General features: G+C 31.8%; 1 protein-coding gene across 6 annotated transcripts; it reads left to right on the plus strand.

The window, feature by feature from the left end:
• Window positions 1-222: 222 nt before the first annotated feature.
• Window positions 223-23,781, plus strand: LOC125050031 (monocarboxylate transporter 12-B-like). 6 transcript variants are annotated; one of them, XM_047649591.1, is made up of 11 exons: window positions 10,612-10,768; window positions 11,357-11,526; window positions 11,661-11,823; window positions 12,348-12,491; window positions 18,742-18,893; window positions 19,354-19,624; window positions 19,915-20,117; window positions 20,272-20,518; window positions 20,915-21,081; window positions 21,722-21,887; window positions 23,222-23,781. In XM_047649591.1, the coding sequence occupies exons 5-11, from the start codon at window positions 18,786-18,788 to the stop codon at window positions 23,563-23,565; spliced, it is 1,506 nt and encodes a 501-aa protein (XP_047505547.1). In that variant the 5' UTR covers window positions 10,612-10,768; window positions 11,357-11,526; window positions 11,661-11,823; window positions 12,348-12,491; window positions 18,742-18,785; the 3' UTR covers window positions 23,566-23,781. The 6 variants fall into 6 exon arrangements, with proteins under 6 accessions (XP_047505562.1, XP_047505589.1, XP_047505571.1 ...); XM_047649606.1 differs by lacking the exons at window positions 10,612-10,768; window positions 11,357-11,526; window positions 11,661-11,823; window positions 12,348-12,491; window positions 18,742-18,893 and adding exons at window positions 223-302; window positions 2,364-2,515; XM_047649598.1 differs by lacking the exons at window positions 10,612-10,768; window positions 11,357-11,526; window positions 11,661-11,823; window positions 12,348-12,491 and adding an exon at window positions 14,086-14,210 and having other exon boundaries at window positions 18,741-18,893.
• Window positions 23,782-24,478: the final 697 nt, after the last annotated feature.

Genomic DNA, 24,478 nt, shown 5'->3' on the forward strand with positions numbered 1-24,478 from the left:
TTCAACCGATTAGACTTTACCTTAAAAAGCGTAACAGTCAACTCATCGGAATGGAACATCCTCACCGGTAATTACTAAAAACCATGATAAATTCATGACTTCGTAGACGGACTATGGTATACTCTATCTACACATGACGTATAATTTCCATGACATGTGTCTACGCATAGATAATGTTACGAATTGTTCCGATACTGTGTCAATAACTCATTGATGCTTGGGTTTTCGCATCAGACGGTTGCCTTAAACAAAGTGTATTTAAGTGTACGTGTAAGGTCAAAATTTTATTTTATTAAAAGTTGGTAAGATGTTGATGTTAATTATGTTTTATTTATCGTGTTCATCGATTTTATTTATTTATCGACTTCCGTGAACGGTTTTGTTACGACACCGGCTTGTGTATGTTATTTCCCTGCATGTAGTCTCTTTAGTAAAATCAAATAAAACAGCAAACATAGATGTAAGTAAGTGTGTCGGGCATTACCGTTTGAGGGACAACGCAATCTTGACAGTCATTAAATATTTACTCTTTTTTGTCACCGATGATCAGATTTCAATATCATTTAACTCAAAACATGTTGCACCTGAAATCAATAAAAATCTCACATTTCGAGTACCAAAATCTCACGTATATTTAGTAGTAGATATTAATTAATTGAAAATTCCTAAAATTACAACAATCAAGGGGTCTATTATTAATCTCGTCGGTCTAAAATTAGTCATTATAATGCGCATTACCTAAAACTCCTTGATACTATCTTATCTATATACAGGGTGGCCAAAAAGTCGTGGATCAAACGCAAATAGGGGATAGATGAGGTCATCAGCGGCAAAAAATTGTTCTACGGGAGGTCTCTAAGGTAAACCCCTGCAGAGTTATGATTTATTTTGGTTTTTATATGAAAATTGACTTTGTTTTACTAATTCTTCTTAAAATTCGAAAATATCTACATCCTGTATCTTTCTCATAATATCCACTAGATTGGTACTGATGAGTTCTTGCGTTAGACATACTATTTATAGTTGTTTATTGAGTGTATTCAAGATAATATTAAGTGATACGATATAACATTTTTACAAATCATAAATTTTTCTTTACTGTGAAAAAAAATTAATTCACCGAAAAGTGTCCCTGTACTACAAGTTTTGGCGCATTTAATAGAGATTCTGAAAAGGTATTACACGTGGCCATGAGTCGCTCTAATATCTTTCTATGAAAATTGAGTGAAAAAGTCTAAAAACAACACTTTTCTATATTCCCATACAAAATATTCGTAATAATACTTAAAAGTCAATTTGAACTTTAATACCACAGCATAAAGTTCAAGTGTTAGTGGAGGGGTTTCGGGAAGGTAAATTTTTATTTTTTGACATAATGTATTTGTTTTCTTATCAATTTTCTTTTTTTTATCTTACTAGCTAGACCGGAGTCCCGAATAGCAGAATATGTATTTTAAACATATAAAGAATCGACTGTTAGGCGGTACGATGTTCGCCAGGCCAGCTAGTAAATAATATATTATATGAGATAAAAAATTACTTTACTCTGATCATGAAACGAACAATTCTGTACAAATCGGGTCACTGGTTTAGCCTTGATTGTTATCTTTATCGATACAAATTAAGGCTTAACTTTAGAGGTGTAAAGGGACACCCGGATGGAAAGAAATTCCTTTCGATTAATTTATATGTTAATTGGTATCATAACAGTATGATAGATTTTCTCGACACCAATCTTACGACGAAAAAAAAAAGCCAACATCACGAGAAGTTCCCAGGCGGTCACCCATCCAAGTACTGACATCGCCCGACGTAGCTTTACTTCGGTGATCGGACGAGAATTCGTGACAACTTTTCGTAAGAATTTTTTCGTTCCAACTTCGAACTTTCGTTCCAAGTTGGAACTTCATTCTAATTATGATAATCTATTTACTAAATTGGCAAAAATGGCTCACGCTGTCCTCTTTTTAGTCGATACCAACTCCGGGGAAATAAATACAGATAATGCAACTTTTTCTACAGCTGTGATACTTTTTGACATCCAACACCTTTTGTCTTCAGTCAACTGGCATGAGGGTATCCCGGGATGGGCTATCCGACATGTTGCTTGAGCACAGATCGCAGCTGGAAAAATTCTGCGGCAAGATTGTCAGATATGTGACCCACAAAAATAGCACGAGAGGTAAACCCCTACTTACCCTTTATTAAAAAACCCCCCTTATAAAACGGAACGACGATCAAATTTGAATCAGATTTCGGAACCAAAGAAGGAATCCCATTATTTCAGAAGTTCCAAACATATACCATTTTGTCACTTGTCATAGGAATTGGAATACAGGTCTAAGTTAAAATTATTGTTTCAGAATACTAAGAATATAATTAATGATTATTTAGAAAAGTTATTAAAATGAAAAATTCCCCAGTTTCCTTAACAAAAACTGAGAAGAGAGTAAAATTAGTGCCACCTGATGGAGGCTGGGGCTGGATAATAGTACTTGGTACTGGTCTTTCAACTGTAAGTACTTTTAAAAAAAATACTAATTGTGCTGTATATATCCCCTGTCTTATACGAAAATTTGGAATGAATTCTAATTACCTCTTGGGCTGCTTTTATTTTATGGAACTTGGAGACGAATCATCTTTTTGTCACGAGTCTATAAGCGTTCGCTGTCATGATAAGGTTTCATCCTTTACCTAACTAAAGTTGACAATATATCAGTTTTCTCTGCAATTTAATGAAAATATGTTATTGTTCTAAAATTTTACTAGTCACATCATTATCCATTTTAGATTTTCATACAGTCTATGCTATCCCTATTCAGTTTATTGTATGGGGATGCATTAGAGGCAATGGGACATAGGACAGCTGGGGCTGCTATAGTCATTAATACTATGTTATGTGTAACTAACTTTAGTGGACCACTCGTCGGAGTCCTAGTTAAGCTAACTTCACCCAGATTTGTTTCCTTTACTGGATCTATCATTTGCACTGTTGGAATTTTCTTAAGTGGATTTTCTACTAATATTATTCACCTTGTTATAACTTATGGGATACTTTTGGGTAAGTTTTTGTTCGTTTATATTGGAACCGTCTCATATCAATGTAGTTTTAGTTTAGAATAAAAAAAAACTATTATTTGTAGTTTAAAAGATTGGTAGGCGCTGCAGTGCCCCATAGTTCGATTAAGTAGTCTTGATGTGGCTTTACCATAATATTATATATAATGAGTCGGACTGACTTTGTGAAGCTACGCACACTGCCATGCAGCACTTCAACTATGTTTAACTTAGTTACCTGGATACTAGTATATTAAAGTGATTGATTTATACATATTTAATAGAGTAATATGCGACAACCATCATGATTAAAATTTACTTACGAGTATAAGTTCCAGATTGATTAACATAATATTTATTTTACAGGCGCTGGATTGTGTTTTATACAAAATGCGTCCTTCGTAGCCATAAATAGTTACTTTAAATTGAAAAAGAGTATTGCAGTTGGCATCGCAATGACTGGAACGGGCATTGGTCAGACTCTGATGCCTCATGTAGTCCGATATCTATTGGATAGCTACGGATTTAGAGGTGCATGTTTGCTGCTCTCGGCAATGAGTTTACATGGGGTGATTATCATAGCATGTTTCACTGGCTCCTGATAAAGTGTTAGATTGTTATCACATACATAACGAGACATGATGGCATTCTGTTAGACGATCAGAAATTGGTCAAGCGTATTCAAGCGTTGACCGTGTAATTAATAGTTGATATTATTTATAGATTACGTTACTAATTCAACCGGTGGAATGGCATATGAAAAAGATTGAAGAGGAAGTAGTGGTTGATGAAAAGGTTAATATATTTGAGGAAAGTAAGAAAAACGACGAATTAAATAATACAGCGCGACGCGCTACTTCACCGATTGTGAACGATGACGGCAAACATAAGCTAGTTCCTGATTTTCTTAGTCATAAGGATTTAAAATCATTAAGAGATAGTAAATCGAATGGCTATCTTAATGGTAAGTAACTGTTTAATGTTATCTTAATTATTAAATATATATATTTATGCCTTTTTATTTATGTATTTGGTACCGAGCCTCAAACTCCAGCGGGCCTACAATTTAACCGAATCACGAAACGACGCGATGGCGCTTTAAAATTGATTGTTTTTCGTCAAACTGTTAGAGATGACAAAAAAGGTTGCGCTGACGATTTGTCATTTGTTTCTATCCCTTATCATTATGTCGTTATTCGTATGTGTGTTTTGAGGAGACCGCTGACCACTTTTTGAATCAAACGTGTACCTATATTAGAATCAGTTTATTATTTTTAAAGTTGAGCAAAATCTTTTATTGTAGAAATCGAAATAATCTTTGACGTAATATTAAATTACAGGTACCAGTAAAAGCCCACAGAACACGAAAAGTGGTTTAAGAAAATTATATGACTTATTTGATATATCTCTTTTGAAAAATCCACGTTTCTTGAACATTATTATTGGAATTGCTTTAACATTTATTTCATTGCAAAACTTCAGCATGTTGTATCCATTATTCTTACAGGTATGTTTTTACTCTCATATATTGAAAGTCTCATAATTTTACTTTGAAAGCCAAGCCCAATAGAGCTATTTTAGTAGGTAGACCGAGGCGAATCGGATCACAGGGCGAATCGGATCAAAGTGTTGATAATTCAAATATCACATTCACATAGAACGCACTTAACCGGCGTTTTGTGTCTCTCCATTTACTGAGCACCTCCCGACATAAGCAGTATTTCGATCGCGCTTGTGGATCAGTGGCAATGCCGCTCGTCAGCCACTCGGTTTTTTGAGTATGTCGCAATTTGGCGCTCATCTAAGGTTACGTACTTACGTTTTCTTTGTGTCATATGACGGATTTGTCTTAAAATTTAACTATTTTGGTTAATATTGCTAAGCAAGGTGTTAATATTGAAGAACCAATTCGCTTTTAAGTATAATCTTAGAGGTTAACGTCTAAAATATTTATTTCAAAAGTCTTAATTATGGGGCTAATCGGATCATATCCTTAGGGGCGAATTGGATGATACTTTTAAACTGATTTATTACATGTTTGAGGTTATTGATTCATATTTATTTCATGACCACCGGAGAATGGTGTCAGGAAAAAATGAAAGAGGCTGTAAATTAAGTCCAGAACAAAGAGTTGACCTTGCGTAAAGCTGCTAAGAGTTTTTCAGCACCGTTCACGAGCTTACAGAAAAAAAGGACCATAACTTATATGTGAATTATGTGCCAATAATTAAAATTAATCTGATTATTGTATATTTTTACTGATTCAAAAGTTATTTCACACTATACCTTAAAATTTTGTTATATTTTGTGCACGATCCGATTCACCCCGAAAGTTGGGGCGAATCGGATATTTTCCTTTTTTTAGTTTTTAATAGCTAATTAAGAGAATATATGTATGATTTAAGTTTTCAAATATTTATTTCATAGGTAATTGTTACTTCTTACGATTTTATCAATAAAAATAACATTATATAGCACTTTAGTATGATTTACTCAACCTCAAAGAAAAAGTGATCCGATTCGCCTCGGTCTACTATATCTAATCCTTCAATAAGTCATGTTATATAGAGTCACTTACAGTCCATATTGTAATTGTCGTATAGCTAAATATAGGAATGATCTATTCAAAAATTAAAAGCAGCTACATTCGAAATCTTTAAAGAAATGATGTTTGTAGGTTGGCTGTTTAATTATATTTGAAGAACGATACAATTACTACGTTTTTTTATGACGGCTTCAATGTAATGAAAGATATTTAGTTTGGCAGATCTATAATTAACTTGAATGTTTATTTTTTTTTAAATAACTGTAATGGATGTGTAAAATATATTTATAGGTTATGTTTAAAGTAACTTTTCACGGTTCTATTTCGGCTTGGCTTAAAGTTTTATGATAATTAAAACAATAGAGGAATCGATGGCGTGCTTTATTGGATTCTGATTGGTCAGAATGATACAGTCTGTGATTGGACTGGAATTACTATTAACGAATTTCAAACAAAAGAAACGTTCCATCGTCTTTTGTTTTACATCTCACCTCACTGTATTTACCTATATTACAGAATGCAGCAGGTATGAATAAACAAGAAACCGCCAATTGTATGTCGGCCGTGGCGTTTGCAGATATTATTGGAAGACTTTCTATACCGCAGCTTCCGGCTAAATTTAACATTTCAGCTCGAATGACTTTGATTTGTATGACAATACTTGGCGATTAAAAAGAGTGGCGGAAAGTTTCTTGCCAGTTCTTCTTACCCGCTCTACGCCCTTGACTTGCGAACTGGTAGTAAATGTAAATTTACGATTAATTTAACTTGACTATTCAAAAGTGTACTTGGTTACCTACTTGAATAAAGATATTTTGAGTTTGAGTTTGAGTTTGAGTTTGATTATTACCTGTATTTGGATATTTATTGTGAGACAGAGTAAGTAAATTACACGTATAATTTCAAGCTCTACCTTTCTCTCTCCTCTACTGCTCACACATTATTATATTGTAGTGGTGCCACTGTGACATTAACTTTATGAAGTTATTTTGTATGTAGTAAATAAATAATAAAAGATGCAATTACTACATCCATGTATATGTCCCATTGTTTTTATGTCGATACAAAGAACGAATCTTTTTAAACTAAACTCGTGAAAAACAACAATAAAATATTAAATTATAAAGACAGCCTTCGCCTATTTTATTGGCCATATCTTTGCCTATTAACACAATTAACATTCGCTCATAAAAACTGAAATTACAAATATTTATAATTTCCTTTTTAAACAAGATAAGATTTCAATGATAATGTTGTTGCTGTTGTTGTTGAAATGATGTTGCTGTTGCCACATTGGCGATTACGCAATCTAATCATTGTTCGATTATTTTTTTCCAGTATTGGCGTACCAAACAAATATATATGTTATACTGGTGTTATCCTCAATGTATGGGTTTGGACGGAGTATGATTATTGTGGCCAGGAATATAACCATTTCTGAACAATGCCGGGTGGAACAAGTTGCTTCAGCTGTAGGTCTTGGGATGTTAAGTATGGTCACGCCGCCAATTGGATATTTCCTAGGATGGGTTCGAGACTTTACAGAAGATTATATCGCCTGTATCAGTGCGCAAAACGCAATATTGATACTATTCTTAATAATGTGGATACCTGATATGTTGCATCAGTACTACCAGAAGAAGAAAGAGAAAGTAGACGAGACCGAAATGAAGTAAAGACTAAGACACATGAACTTGTGATATTATTATAGCTATGATTGTGCATAATCTGATAGAGATAATTCCATAGAACACGGTGGCTGTGATATTTTGTCCTACGTAAACCAGTGAGCATTTATGGAGACTGATAATGTTTTATGCGAAGAGAGACTATAATTTAAGTATTCCATATACCTCTAGATACCTAGTCTAATAAATTATTGTTAATTGTTACTTATAAAATTTAATTTATAATAAACCTATCCGCACTATAATATTTCAATAAATTATCCTATTATTTGTAACACTGTAAGTAATAATATTAGTAGTACACATTCAATTTCACAAAAACTATTCCCTTAAATTTGTTTAAATAAAACAGAAGTTATTTATATATTAAGGTATTAATAAAACTAAATAAATTATACAATTTAGACTATTTCCAAACGAAGAAGATATAATTCTTAAAAAATAAACATAGTGAGCAAAATGACTTGGCGATTAGTTCTATTTCAGTAACATAAATTTATAATTGGTCATAACAATGTTAGCAAAACAATTATGTTCATGAAACTTGAAACAACAATTTTAATAACTACAGTGTCAGTTCTCGATAACGACCACCAATTAGTCATAGAACGGGTCTTACAAAGATGGACTCTAATGGTGCCTTTGAAATCTTTGTTAATATAATTTTTATGGGAAACGATCTGGCACAAGAAAGTGATGTCATTTAAAAAAAAATGTACGATAATATTTTTTACATTTTATATGAAGTAAACGTTTTGATAATATATAAATCAATCAATTCGTTTAGAGTCTGGAAATAGAACCGTCGTGGTATGTGTGGTCGTAAGAGTAGTATATTTTATTATTGTTATGTTGACAATACTGTTACATTATAGCTCTTTAGCAATTTTGATATTTAATTTCAAACAAACTAAATAGAGCGTATCAAAAAGGAATATTATTATCAATGATCTTTTCTTTCTCTCTCTCTCTCTTTGTAGCAATTATTATTCATATACTTTTGAAATTTTAACTAATCCTTTATAAGTAAAAAACTGCACTGCTCTGAGAAAAATAGCCCAAAAACTCAGTCAACAATTTTTCCTTGTATTAAAAAAATATAAAGTGAGTATACATATTTTTAAAATTCTATCACTTACTGACACATCGAAATCGGTTATAAGCAGAAGTAAGTTTTTTCATTTGTTACGCTTCTATGCACCACTGATTGATATATTGATTTTTATAAATAAGAAAAAGAAATTCGCCTTTTCTATAAGTAATATATTATTAATAGAAAATCCGATTTTATTAATTTTTATGCGAAACATATGGTAAATTACTATTATTACTCAATATTTTTATGGTCAATCCGATAAAATAAAAATCATAATTTAGTATATTTACGTCACGAATTAAACGTAAAAATGGGATTTAGAAAAAATCAACAAGTATATCTTGAAGACTGGCGCCGTTAAATAATATTTTGGTTTTGCCACCTGACCTTTGATCAGGAACTTAGCTTTTTATCAAAACAGATATTTATCCGTACATAGAGATTATAATTAGTATGATTTTTTAACCAGTAAACACTGTGTTGCTTAATTAATCCACGATAGTTGAAGTGTTTTAATGAAAGTTAGTTATAATTATGAAACATCATCTAACAATAACACGACATTTTGAACGCGTTTTCCCAATTGTAAGTTAAGTAAGTTTTAATCAAAATCGCCACGATCTTTCGCAGCTTGTTTAAGTGCAATGGTGATGATGAGGTTGTAAAGTGATTAAAATAAATTTGATCCGACAAAAGTACCATTTAAAAGTACTCATGAATAGAAAGTTTATGAGACTATCAAAAGGTAATCTAAATTTGCCCAAAACTTTAAAGTAAAGAAAATGCAGTTGTAGGGTTACATTTGATACATATCTTTACACATTGGCATTTAGATAGCACTAAATTAATTCTAACAGCCTGGCCACGGGACATTCGCCGACGCGAATATTCGCGCGGTGCGAACCGCGATGCGTCTAGCGACTGAAATAAACTCATAGCAATGTACTAATCAAGCCACGCGCAACGGCGACCAGCGATGCGACCGGCGAAATGTACCGAGCGAATCGCGCGGGCGACTGACGTCGCGACGGGCGAGCGAAACAAATGCATGAATCAGTACGGTGCAAGCCACGGAGTCGAGCGGCAGTCGCGGCGAATAGAGAAGGGAATAAATAAGTTTAATCGTGGTCGCGGCGAAAAATGAATACAGAGTTTTTTGTTACTGAAATACTGCCTAGACCAGCTATTTGGAAGTCTGGCCATCCACAGCATTAATTTAATATACCTTAATCTCAAAAACAATTTTTCAGCGGCACTTAAAATTCTATTTGCATTAACTTTTTTCTCCAATTCTGGTTGAATATTCATAAGAATATAATTGAAGGTTTCAATACTCATTCTGGTATACTCAAAAAAATAATTCTGGATATATTCTGAATTTCTCATACTTCTTGTGGAATTCTCCACAATTTCTCCAAATATTAGGTCTTGAACCAAAAGCTATTACTTTCCAAGCAATATCGAGATGATTTCGATAAAGACATGTCGCTGTCGAACTTCCTTACTGGTCGCGGCGGCAAACGTGACTGGCCCGTGGCCTGCAAACAGCCCCGCGCGAATGGTCGCCTCGCCTCCCGCATCGTCGTTCGCACCGCCGATCCCCGTGGCCAGGCCGTAAAGGTTTTAAAACAAAATCATTTCATTGATTGGCAGATATTCGTGTCGTATGTATGTTTGAATAGAGTATCGAAAATATTATATAACATCTGTGATATGGTGTATCAAATGTGAATTGTATGGTTATCAGGGTACGATTTTTATTATTGTGTTAGAAGATACTACAGCAAAAACTTACTAAACACTACACATTACGTGATTTCTTTCACGTAACATAAATTTAAAAATCTACAACTAGGTTTTAAGCTGTGAAATATTTTAGATCCAAAATATAAGTGAAAATGACTAAAACGAAGACAGTAATAAAACTGGTACCACCCGATGGAGGCTGGGGATGGATGGTATTACTTGGCAGTGCTGTTACTAATGTAAGTTAACGAAATATTTCACATATTGTAAATATAAGATTATGTAATGTTTATTAAGTTAAGTTTATGTAAGACGAACTTAAAGTTCTTGATAGCATAATTTAATAGTATATTTTATTCAGTTTATATGATATTTACAGCATAGTTTTATTCTTTTTATGTTCTTTATGTAATGTTCATTACAATTTATTATTTTTTATTTTTTTTAAACCAGGCAATGTTCTCACAATTTAGTTTATTATATGGTGACAAATTACAAGAAATGGGACATCGAACTACAGGAGCAGCGATGGTTCTGAGTGTAATGCTTTGCGTGATAAATTTCGGTTGTTTGGACCGTTTGTTGGCAATTAAAAAAAAGAATTTGTAAATGGTTTTTCTGATGATTTCAAAACAGGTATTTTCTAAAATGTCTAAGTTAGATTATTTTGAATTATATTCTGTTCTTGTATTATATGTTGAGATTTTGAATAAAGCTTGACCATTTTTACACAACAGTGACTGAGTCAGAGTAAAGATCATTGGATATAAGTTCGATATTTAACTATTATATAAAAGTATATCGTAAATAGATTTATATATATCGTATCGTCTTCTAATAATTCAATTACTTGTAGGTAGTTTAACGGATAGTTATAAACAAATATGTATTTTAAGTAATTCCAAAGTACTTACAAAAGTAATTACCAAAACGTAAGTCAACTACTTACGTTTTGGTAACATATTTTTAATTTAAGTATATTTTGTTTTATTTTTACCGATTTATTTATTGTGTCCTCGAACACTGTACATAATTACTAAAAACAGACAAAATAAAAAAGTAAAAGAAGTAAATCTATATACATGCATTATTTAGAATATTGATCGAAATATACTCTGAATCTCACAGTAGAAATCATAAAAAACAATTGGTTCACACTTTTATAAAGTGATTTGATTTCCATTTTAGGTAATTCTTCCTTTTTAATATTATTTGACTTTACAGGATCCTTAAATAAAACGCCGGAACTAAAGAAAAATGCATTAGAAAGAATTTACGAATTATTTGACATATCCCTATTATCAAGTCCACGTTTTATTAATGTTATTATCGGAATCGGTTTAACGTATATTTCGATTCAGAATTTCGGCATGTTGTTCCCATTTTTCTTACTGGTTAGTGTTTATTGATTATTTTACCAAAGAAACTATTATTCGAAACATTAATAAAATATATAAAAAAGCAAATGACTGAATTTTAATTTTCTTACATTTCGGGAACAAAAATGATCGTCTGCTTATTTTTACAGAATATAGGTATGAGCAGAAATGAAACGGCTACATGTATGTCTGCAGTGGCATTAGCTGACATTTTTCGAAGGCTTATTGTACCACAAGTCCAAGTTAGATTAAAATTGACAGCTCGATTGACGATGTTTTTAACATGCATTTGGATAATAATAACGAGGCAAAGTAAGTTAATTAAGTTATTCTTTATATAGCATACGTATCGCATGTGGCGCCTTTATTTAACTATATGTATAATAGATTTTCGTTTAGTAGTCAATATTTTTAGCTGAAGTGAATATAAATGTTGATCAATTAAACCTAAGAATTTATAATAATAATACTAGTACCTACTACTCACCTATAGAGCAGAATTAGCTTCAGTGTGCGACTCTCATCCTGAGGTCGTAGGTTCAAACCCGGCTGTCCACCAATTGACTTTCATTTATGTGCGTTTTTAACACTCTTTGGGCGTACCAGAGAGAAGGAAACATCGTGAGGAAACCGGCATACTTAAACCCAAAAAGTCAACGGTGTGCGTTAGGCACTGAAGGGTGATCACCTACTTGCATATTAAGAAAGCGCCCATGGTCTTTTTACTACTATTAATAATATTATTATTTACATCAAACTTGATAATATTGATAGAGATAGATAGACAATATATATAAATTTAAATAAGATTGTTTATAAAAGCTATTACTTTACAGTATTAGCATATCAAACAGATTTGACATCCTTATTAGTTTTATCCGCATTATACGGCATCGGACGGAGCATGGTCATCGTAGCAAGGAATTTGACTATAACTGAGCATTGCAGAGCCGACCAAGTGGCCTCTGCCGTCGGACTTGGTATGTTATGCTTGGTACAAAAACCGATATTTTAATTAATTTAGAATTTAAAATTTTAAGACTCATCGTTAGGGAATGCAACTTGCTGAAAAAAAAACGTTGTTATTATTTTTTACAGTTTAATCATTTTAAATTGGAACATGTTTGGTTAATGTTATATATAATTATCAATTTTATAGTGTACAGAATAAAAATTCTATTGCAAAATATTATACCAGTGTTTCAAAATGTTGCATCACTACTAAACAGTCATAATATTTTCATAGATTTCAGATTTCTGTGTTTGACCTTACCCCTGAATTTGTCGGTGTGCTTCAGTTAACAACTGTGTAATAATTCGTGCACACAATTTATTTTAACATCGCAAAATTATTTATTTTGGTGTTTTATAACAATTTATTTATTTTTATTGACGTTCATAAGTACATTGTATTAACTATATAAGCAAATGTATGGATACGTATGTATGTTATGTAACTATGGGCAAACGGGCAAGATCTGATGTTAGTGATACTGCCGCCCATGGACAATCACATTGCCAGACTCACAAGTGCGTTGCCAGCCTTTAAGATACATAAAACTATTTCATACAGTATTGCAATTTTTTATTATTACAGTTTAAGAATAAATTAAAATTAAATACATAACACGATTAGCAAAAGTCTATATTAGTTATTACTAATATAACAAATTTTTTTAATCACGGTATGGCATTGTGAAAATAGTTTAAAATCTATAAAGTAAACTAAATTAGTTACAAGATTATGTTACATTAGTTGTCATATAGGAGGTAATTATACAAGGTGACTAAGTGTAAATAAAATCAATTACCAAGAGCACAGTAAAGAACCGGGATGACACATTTCTGTGAAATGACGTCAGTCTGGTTTGACCACTGTAAGAACAGTTTAAGTGATTTATGAACAAAATGTTTAAAATATATTTTCATGAGCTTCATACACCTTTCATACTAACCGGAAGTTTATTGATTTTGTATCACACGGAAAATGTTTCAAGCAATGTAAGCAATAATATTTCATATTACAATAACAATAATTTACCTTTGGTTTCTACTATACATATACAATATACATACATACATATTGAAACGCAAGTGTAAAGTACTTTGACACGAAAATCTCTAACTAAATCTACTGTTACATTAATATTGACGTGGGTAACTTAAAGTATATTGAAAATAATTTCACTAATATTATTATTAATTAAATTTAAATAAACTTCATAATGCGATTTTCTAAAATTTTGATAAATATGTTGTTAAAATATAATATATTATATATATGTATATATAGTATTATTTTTCATTGTGGTCATTGCTTGTTTACATTATTGTCAAAAACAGTATTTTATAAATATTATCAAAAAAGAAAAGTACAAATACATTCTGTATATATTCTTGGATAACTTTCTTGCAAAAAGTAATTTATCAAATTTCTTTTCACCCGATTAGATTTTAACTTGAAAAGCATAATAGTCAACTCATCGGAATGGAACATCCTCGCCGGTAATTACTAAAAAAACATGATAAATTCATGACGTATAATTTTCATGACATGTGTCTACGCATAGATAATGTTACGAATTGTTCCGATACGGTGTCAATAACTCATTGATGCTTGGGATTTCGCATCAGACGGTTGCCTTAAACAAAGTGTATTAGTGTACGTGTAACGTGAAAATTTTATTTTATTCAATGTTTGGTAAGATGTTGATGTTAATCATGTTTTATTTATCGTGTTCATCGATTTCATTTATTTATCGACTTCCGTGAATGTTTTTGTTACGACACCGGCTTGTGTATGTTATTTCTCTACATGAAGTTTCTGTTATAATACTTTAGTAAAATCAAATAAAACAGCAAAAAATATGTAAGTAAGTGTGTCCGGCATGACACTTTGAGGGACATCGCAATCTTGGCAGACAATTAATATTTACTCTTTTTTGTCACCGATGATCAGATTTCAGTATCATTTAACTCAAAACATGTTGCATTTGAAATCAATAAAAATCTCACATTTAATCGAGTACCTACCAAAATCTCACGTATATTTAGTAGTAGATATTAATTAATTGATATTTCTTAAAATTACAATAATCAAGGGGTCTATTATTAAACTCGTCGGTCTAAAATTAGTCATTATAATGCGCATTACCTGAAACTCCTAGATAACTACAATCTTATAAATATATATTAGACTAGCAGACCGGCCAAGCGTTGCTGTGGCTAAGGTTTTTGTTATATTACATAGTAGCAAACTATTTAAGGGAAACGGTAGGAGAACACCAGCCATGTGGACCACCATGCTGTTTTGGTGGCTATGCCATTTAATTGTAGCTTATGTGGAACGTTGGTACTTTCAACACAGCGCCATCTGTTAGAATTGTGACTATCAAATAATAAACAAATATTTTGCAATAAAATAATATTGCGGGTATAAATTGAGATGTAAGCTATCCTATCTTTTAAGTTGGATCAAACTACACACGATGTGCAAATTTGATTTATATCGGTTAGGTAGTTTAGGAGTCCATCGCGGACCAACAACGTGACAAGTAATTTATATATATTAAGATTAGATTAAAAAAATCCAAAAATTACTTTTCTCTGATCATGAAAATAACAATTATGTACAAATCGGGTCACTGGTTTAGCCTTGATTGTTATCTTTATCGATATAAATCAAGGCTTAATCAAATTATGATAATCTATTGTTAACAAAGCGTGTAAAAACTAAACTCATAATCAATGTTTAAAGGACACAAGAGGCAAAAATATGACTGACCCATGTGCATTGTGCAGTTAAAATCTTCTCTACAATTATTCTATCTTTCTTATTAATGGGACTTATTAATGTAAATTTAAAATTTGGATGACGATTTGATATAAAGCCTGAGCAGAAATACTCCAGTCAGCCCTAATTTTACATCCTATTTAGATTAAATATGTTTTGTTTTTAGGAGTTAATTAGAATTCATTTAAAAATATGAGACTGATTTTTATTTTACGAGTGTTTATGATATTAAATTTGTTAAGGATTACTGTTGTTTTAACTTTACCTTTGGACTCAAGATATTGCATTGGGGCAAAGTAAGTTCAAGGACATTTTATCGGATAATGAATAAATGTATTTTTGGCATTAAAATAGCCTTAAACTTCAACCTCCAAGAGGGACAACTGTAACTAATAGACGTAGAAGTGCAGGCATCACAAGATTTACAAAAATCTTACTTCTCGACTTAGGTACATAAATTTATCTGTCCATGCATTTAAATCTTAACCGAATTTCTTCATTATTTCCATGTTGTATCTGAAATTATAGATAGATAGTATGCATTTTTTGGTAACAACAAAATTAATTACTGCCCGTAATTTTTTATTATTATTATCTGCCTATATTATTCGACTGTTTGCAATATTGCGTACTTTACTTATTTGTATTTTCTTATTTTGGTTTTTCTCTTATTAACCTTTAAACACGAAGTTGGTTGTACTCATCTACCCAATAGATAGAAAAAATATCATCTCAATTGTCATAAAAACTTATGATAAACTTTTGTGACGCATGGTAAAATAAAAATTATCTCTAATGTTACTAAAATGTAACAAATAAGATACGTCATTCAAGTATGGTCCGCGTTGCATCATCTTGTTTCCCGGTTAAGCGGTAGCTGAACTTATCGCCTCAGTAGATATTCATTTAATCTTTCTTTCTTATTAATTAATAAAAAAGGAGTAATAATTAGCGCGTTTGGAATACTGGATGTCTTTTTTAAATGATTTAAACTGTCCCATATAATACGTTCAATACGTGCAAAAATAAATACAAAGCATTCGTTTATTCTTTAAATTTAACAGTGTTATTCGAACGCTAATTAAATAGTTGTGTATCTTTGCAAATAAATAAACGTGACAAATCAATATTTGACAACCAATTTACTTAGTATTCTTTATAATGGAGTGATATGGGTTGATAAGCTGGATATACGAACATATTCAAGATAAGTGATAATCTTACCACTTTAAAATTATAAAAACGGTTAGGGGCATATAAAAATAAAATCAATACTAGTACTAGTACAGCATACAACATATAATGTAACATGCGTGTAATAATTTGTAATTTGCCTTTTAAATTATACATGTAATTATCGCTTGACTGTGAAAGATATACAGTTGCACAAATTACTTATTCATCTTTTGGAGCTTCTCTATTACTTGGGGTAGGCCGTCAGTTTCGTGAAGCGTGTCTTGTCCAGTGACAGATACAGAAACTCTTCCAATGTCGCAATACCCATACACTTCCATGAATGTTCCTTCTATAATGTATAATGGTAAAACACGCCGTTTACCCGGGATTTTACCATTGTAATTAATTAAAGAAAGTGGTAGCGCTCATGGCGCTTCACCAGGTATGCAACATTCCGTTGTTTGCTGTTCTTCATAAGTTTTTACGACATTCCAAGTCGAATAGGAACTTTCTCGTTAGAAAACTGGATCCAGCCTATACGAATGCTACGGAAACGCCTCATTTCAAATGCTTCTAAAGGGCCGGCGGGTATCTACTTTTATTGTCCAAACTTCAAAGCCGTACAGAGCAGTTGGCCAAATTTAAAAAATGAGAACTCGGACTTGAAGTTTAATGGTCAAGTCTGAGAATTTCAATTGCTGACTCCTTTCTTTCTGGTTTACAATGAAGGCGAATAGCTGTTGGAACTGTTGGTCAGACCCAATATCTGCCACGGATAGGTTTTGGAAGTCTTGATACAATTTCTAATTTATTTTCATTATAGAGTTGTATGTTGTATCAGTTGTGTGCGTTGAAGAAGTCTTGGTTGGCATGGTGGCAACTGAAACAATTTATTGGTGATGATCATGTCTTTTTCTTGACAAAATTCTATCGAGGTGCCCTGCCATTTCGGTTTCCAAAGTCCCTTACTCCCCAAATACAGCTTACAATCAAATTAATTTATAATTTTTCGTTTCATCTCCCTTAATATTATTATATGGTACAGTACGATTAGTATACTCGAGTAAGAAAAATACATTCAATGGAATTGTACTACAATTTCCAATAAACAATCAGTCATTTTTGATAGATGGACATTGTAAACAGCATATTATTATGACAATAACACTTGTTTTATCATGTCAATGCTAAAATAACTATGATTTACGAGTAAATGGAAAAAAAATATATGTATATAAATAATCTTTAGTTGTTTACAAGTGCATACGTGATTATTTGGTGATGGGATGACCTCCATAACTAAAAAATCAATTTGATGAGAACGGCGACCTCATATTTATTCACGCTAATCTTTATTCTCCTTCATATTTGCAATCATTATATTTTGACTGTTTGTAATTAAGTTTAAAGTAAATATAACTCATTTTTCTAAAGACTACGTAAATATTCGTGATGAATTCCACGTGATTTTTTTTAATTGAAAACGTGATGACTCAATTGACGTGTATCATTGTATGTGAAAAACGATTATTTCTTTGGTTGTATTTTTATGCTTTTAAATCTCATTTGACATATTTTTCTTGTGTTTCTGCATACATTTAGTTTTTAATAACATTCCATATCCAAATACGCAACACAAATTTATAATGTTTAGCACAATGTTGTCCTCGACTGAGAAAGTCTAATATAAGTTAAGTTAAGTTAAGTTAAGTTAAGTTAAGTTGTATATTTAACAGCTTACTTTAGCTACAGAACGAAGATTATGAATTGGTAATCCTGAGTTCTATTTCCGGCTAAATAAATTGTTTCGGCTTGGAAGTACAAAACAAAGAAATGAGCTACAAAGCAGGCCCAATATCCACTATGACCTACTGAGCTTACCCATTATATTAATGAGATCATTTTATTATGTAAATTTGTAACATTGTAATGATATACTCAGTGAAACGTCTAACATTCTAGTTTTTAAGATTACGTCTATACTTACATTGTGAAGTGTACATATATTATTCTATAGTATTTATTAAATACTTATATTTCTTATTATACATTAGTATTAATATGTTATATAGTAAATACTTATGTTGTGGTTATGTTATTTTTAAGTAATACCTAAAACTACCCTTTATTAAAAATCCCCCGTATCAAACGGAACGACGATAAAATTTGAACCATAAAACCATTATAAGAATTTCTAAACATTTAAGATGAGTATGTCATAGGAATTGGAATACAGGCCTAAGTTAAAATTATTGTTTCAGAATACTAAGAATATAATTAATGATTATTTAGAAAAGTAATTAAAATGAAAAATTCCCTAGTTTCCTTAACAAAAACCGAGAAGAGAGTAAAATTAGTGCCACCTGATGGAGGTTGGGGCTGGATGATATTACTCGGTACTGGTCTTTCAAATGTAAGTATTTTTAATATATCATTGATTGTCTTATAAATTTTAATTCCCTCTTGGGCTGCTTTTATTTTACGGAACTTGGACACGAATTATCTTTCTGTCACGAGTCTACAAACATTCCCTGTCATAAAATGGGTTCGTCCTTAACCTAACTAAAATTTTGTGTGTTCATTAAAAATAAACTTGACAAAATTTCAGTTTTCTCTGCAATTTATTGAAAATGCGTCATTGTTCTTAATTTTTACTAGTCATAATATTTATTTATTTATTTTCACACTTCGTTGCAATAAAAATAAAAGAAACACAAATCACAAGGTATGCAACGGGCGGCCTTATCGCTAATAAGTGATCTCTTCCAGGCAATAGGGTTAAGAGAAAAACTAAAAAGATAAAAATGATGAGTGCAAGAAGTGCAGTACCAAATGTTATATTAAAAAAAATATATATTATTTATCCATTTTAGATTTTCAACCAGTCTATGCTGTCCCTATTCAGTTTATTGTATGGGGATGCATTAGAGGCAATGGGACATAGGACAGCTGGGGCTGCTATAGTAATGAATACTATGTTATGTGTAAGTAACTGTAGTGGACCATTCGCCGGAGTCCTAGTTAAGCTAACTTCACCCAGATTTGTATGCGTTACTGGATCTATCATTTGCACTGTTGGAATTTTCTTAAGTGGATTTTCTACTAATATTATTCACCTTGTTATCACTTATGGGATACTTTTGGGTAAGTTTTTGTTCGTTTATATTGAAACCGTCTCATATAAATGTTGTTTTGGTTTAGAAGCGAAAAAAACTACCTAAAAACAAGACCTGATATACTTCAGAATTTTTTAACTCTTTTAACTCTCAAGTTGTAGTTGAAGTAACTCAAGTTACCTGGGTAGTATATTAATGATTGATTTATACGTATTTAATATAGCAATATGCATTCAATGCCTCAGCTTATTGAGATTAACATCAAAGTTACATACGAGTATAAGTTCCAGATTGATTAACATAATATTTATTTTACAGGCGCTGGATTGGGTTTTATACAAAATGCGTCCTTCGTAGCCATAAATAGTTACTTTAAATTGAAAAAGAGTATTGCAGTTGGCATCGCAATGACTGGAACGGGGATTGGTCAGACTCTGATGCCTCATGTAGTCCGATATCTATTGGATAGCTACGGATTTAGAGGTGCATGTTTGCTGCTCTCAGCAATGAGTTTACATGGGGTGATTATCATAGCATGTTTCACTGGCTCCTGATAAAGTGTTAGATTGTTATCACATACATAACGAGACATGATGGCATTCTGTTAGACAATCAGAAACTGGTCGAGCGTATTCAAGCGTTGACCGTGTAATTAATAGTTGATATTATTTATAGATTTGTGGTACGTTACTAATTCAACCGGTGGAATGGCATATGAAAAAGATTGAGGAGGAAGTAGTGGTTGATGAAAAGGTTAATTTATTGGAGGAAAGTAAGAAAAACGACGAATTAAATAATACAGCACAACGCGCTACTTCACCGATTGTGAATGATGACGGCAAACAGAAGCTAGTTCCTGATTTTCATAGTCATAGGGATTTAAAATCATTAGGAGATAGTAAATCAAATGGCCATCTCAATGGTAAGTAACTGTTTGATGTTATCTTAATTATTAAATATATATATTCATGCCTTTTTATTTATGTATTTGGTACGGAGCCTCAAACTCCAGCGGGCCTACAATTTAACTAAATCACGAAACGACGCGATGGCGCTTTAACATTGATTGTTTTTCGTCAAACGCAACAACAGAGTCTGTCACAGGATTAGAGACGCTATGACAAAAAAGTTGGGCCGACGATTTGTCATTTGTTTCTATTCTCTATTCGTATGTGAGTTTTGAGTAGAGACCGCTGACCACCTTATTAATCAAACGTGTATATTAGAGGCAGTTTATTATTTTAAAGTTGAGCAAAATCTTTTAGTTTCCTTTTATTGTAGAAATCGAAATAATCTTTGACGTAATATTAAATTGCAGGAACCAGTAAAAGCCCACAGAACACGAAAAGCGGTTTAAGAAAATTATATGAATTATTTGATATATCTCTTTTGAAAAATCCACGTTTCTTGAACGTTATTATTGGAACTGCTTTAACATCTATTTCATTGCAAAACTTCAGCATGTTGTATCCATTATTCTTACAGGTATGTTTTACTCTCATATATTGAAAGTCTCATAATTTAACTTTGAAAGCCAAGCCCAAATGCTCAATAGAGCTGTTTTAGTAGCGTTCATACAATGTTTTAATATCTAATCCGTCATCAAGTCATGTTATATAGAGTCACTTACAGTACATATTGTAAATGTCGTATAGCTAAATATAGGAATGATCTATTCAAAAATTAAAAGCAGCTACATTCGAAATCTTTGAAGAAATGATGTTCGTAGGTTGGCTGTTTAATTATATTTGAAGAACGATACAATTACTACGTTTATTTTATGACGGCTTCAATGTAATGAAAGATATTTAGTTTGCCAGATCTATAATTAACTGGAATGTTTATTATTTTTTTTAAATAACTGTAATGGATGTGTAAAATATATTTATAGGTAATGTTTAAAGTACTTTTCAAGGTTCTATTTCGGCTTGGCTTAAAGTTTTATGATAATTATATCAATAGAGGAATCGATGGCGTGCTTTATTGGATTCTGATTGGTCAAAATGATATGAATATTACATATCTGTGATTGGACTGGAATTACTATTAACGAATTACAAACAAATGAAACATGCCATCGTCTTTTGTTTTACATCTCACCTCACTGTATTTACCTATATTACAGAATGCAGCAGGTATGAATAAACAAGAAACTGCCAATTGTATGTCGGCCGTAGCGTTTGCAGATATTATTGGAAGACTTTCTATACCGCAGCTTCAGGCTAAATTTAATATTTCAGCTCGAATGACATTGATTATAACCTGTATTTGGGTATTTATTGTGAGACAGAGTAAGTAAATTACACGTACAATTTCAAGCTCCACCTCTCTCTCTCTGCTGCTCACACATTATTGTATTGTAGTGGTGCCACTGCGACATAGTAACTTTATGAAGTTATTATGTACGCACAATGTTCCTGGGTTTGATTCAAAGTGAAATAACTATGGCTGTCTGATTCAAGGAATAAAGAGTATATAGAGTTGTACAACAAATTTTATTAAAATCGCAATAAATAACTAAAAAAGTATAAGTAATCGGTTATCTAAAACAATAACTATTTATCTTTTTAAATGACGGTAATGTTAAGATAAAGATCGATTTTATGACAAAGTATTTTCAAGGAAAGGCCAAACGATATCTTTAATGCGCTTACACCCAAACACCTGATCATATCATGATATTAAGCACGAGGCATGCCAAGTATGATCTAGTAAAACGAGCACTTGGTTTTCAGCGAGTAGGTTCTACACATTTGAAAATCTTTATACTGCAATTGAATGATATTTTACGATATGGGCGGACAAGTGCGGCGTTATTTTGTATTTTTCTTTAAAGATATAAAACTAGTGACGCAAAATGAAAACAATAATCTTAAATGCATTCATCAATAGTGATTTAAGAGAAAAGTTTATAATGTGGACATATCACGTTGTATATCAAAATAATAACTCAATAGTGTCATACAATATAGTAAATAAACAATACAGGATGCAATTTGTACATCCGTGTATGTGTACCTATACAATTGTTTTTGTCGATAAAAATAACGAATCTTTTTAAACTGACCATGAAAAACAAAAATAAAATATCTTAATATAAATAAATCTCGTGTCACAATGGACTCAATGGACTCCTAAACTACCGAACCGATATCAATCAAATTTGCACACCATGTGCAGTTCGATCCAACTTGAGAGATAGGATAGTTTAAATCTCAAATTATAGTCGCAATATTAATTTATTGCTAATTATTTGTCTGTTATTATTTGACAGTCACAAATCACAATTCTAACAGATGGCGCCGCGCTGTGTTGAAAGTACCAACGTTTCACATAAGATACTATTTAACATCTGTAACAAAAACCTTAGCCACAGCAACGCTTGGCCGAGTCTACTAGTTAAATTATAAAGAAAGCCTTCGCCTATTTTATTGGCCATATCTATGACTATTACCGCAATTAACATTCACTCATAAAAACTGAAATTACATGTATTTAGTTAAAAAAATAAAGGCTTTGAAACATGTATTTATAATTCCCTTTTTAAACTAGATAAGATTTCAATTTTAACTATTGCTACATTGGCGATTACGCAATCTAATCATTGTTCGATTATCTTTTCCAGTCCTGGCGTACCAAACGGATATATATGTTATACTGGTATTATCCTCAATGTATGGTATCGGACGGAGTATGGTAATTGTGGCCAGGAATATAACAATTTCCGAACAATGCCAGGTGGAACAAGTTGCTTCAGCTGTAGGTCTTGGGATGTTAAGTATGGGATTGCTCACGCCACCAATTGGATATTTCCTAGGATGGGTTCGAGACTTTACAGAAGATTATATCGCCTGTATCAGTGCGCAAAACGCAATATTGATACTATTCTTAATAATGTGGATACCTGATATGTTGCATCAGTACTACCAGAAGAAGAAAGAGAAAGTAGACGAGACCGAAATGACGTAAAGACTAAGACACATGAACTTGTGATATTATTATAGCTATGATTTTGCATAATCTGATAGAGATAATTCCATAGAACACGGTGGCTGTGATATTTTGTCCTACGTAAACCAGTGAGCATTTATGGAGACTGATAATGTTTTATGCGAAGAGAGACTATAATTTAAGTATTCCATATACCTCTAGACACCTAGTCTAATAAATTATTGTTAATTGTTACTTATAAAGTTTTATTTATACTAAACCTATTCGCACTATAATATTTCAAAAAATTATCCTATTATTTGTAACACTGTAAGTAATAATATTTGTAGTACACATTCAATTTCACAAAAACTATTCCCTTAAATTTGTTAAAATAAAACAGAAGTTATTTATACATTAAGGTATTAATAAAACTAAATAAATTATACACTTAAGACTATTTCCAAACGAAGAAGATAAAATTCTTAAAAAATAAACATAGTGAGCAAAATGACTTGGCGATTAGTTCTATTTCAGTAACAGAAATTTATAATTGGTCATAACAATGTTAGCAAAACAATTATGTTCATGAAACTTTAAACAACAATTTTAATAACAACAGTGTCAGTTCTCGATAACGACCACCAATTAGTCATAGAACGGGTCTTACAAAGATGGACTCTAATGGTGCCTTTGAAATCTTTGTTAATATAATTTTTATGGAAAACGATCTGGCACAAGCAATTACTAGTGATGTCATTAAAAAAAATTGTACGATAATATTTTTTACATTTTATATGAAGTAAATGTTTTGATAATATATAAATCAATAATTAGTCAATAGAGTCTGGAAATAGAACCGTCGTGGTATGTGTGGTCGTAGGAATAGTATATTTTATTATTGTTATGTTGACAATACTGTTACACCATTATAGCTCTATAGAAATTTTGA

Source organism: Pieris napi, chromosome 1, assembly GCF_905475465.1.
Source record: "Pieris napi chromosome 1, ilPieNapi1.2, whole genome shotgun sequence".
Taxonomy (NCBI): domain Eukaryota; kingdom Metazoa; phylum Arthropoda; class Insecta; order Lepidoptera; family Pieridae; genus Pieris; species Pieris napi.

What these genes read in the sequence shown, in the direction of transcription:
- LOC125050031 (XM_047649606.1), top strand. Translation starts at nt 2,408, where the DNA reads ATGAAAAATTCCCCAGTTTCCTTAACAAAAACTGAGAAGAGAGTAAAA. An exon ending in TTGGTACTGGTCTTTCAACT is followed by an intron (nt 2,516 to 19,353) that starts GTAAGTACTTTT and finishes TATCCATTTTAG; the next exon opens with ATTTTCAACCAGTCTATGCT. An exon ending in CAGCAATGAGTTTACATGGG is followed by an intron (nt 20,118 to 20,271) that starts GTGATTATCATA and finishes TATTATTTATAG; the next exon opens with ATTTGTGGTACGTTACTAAT.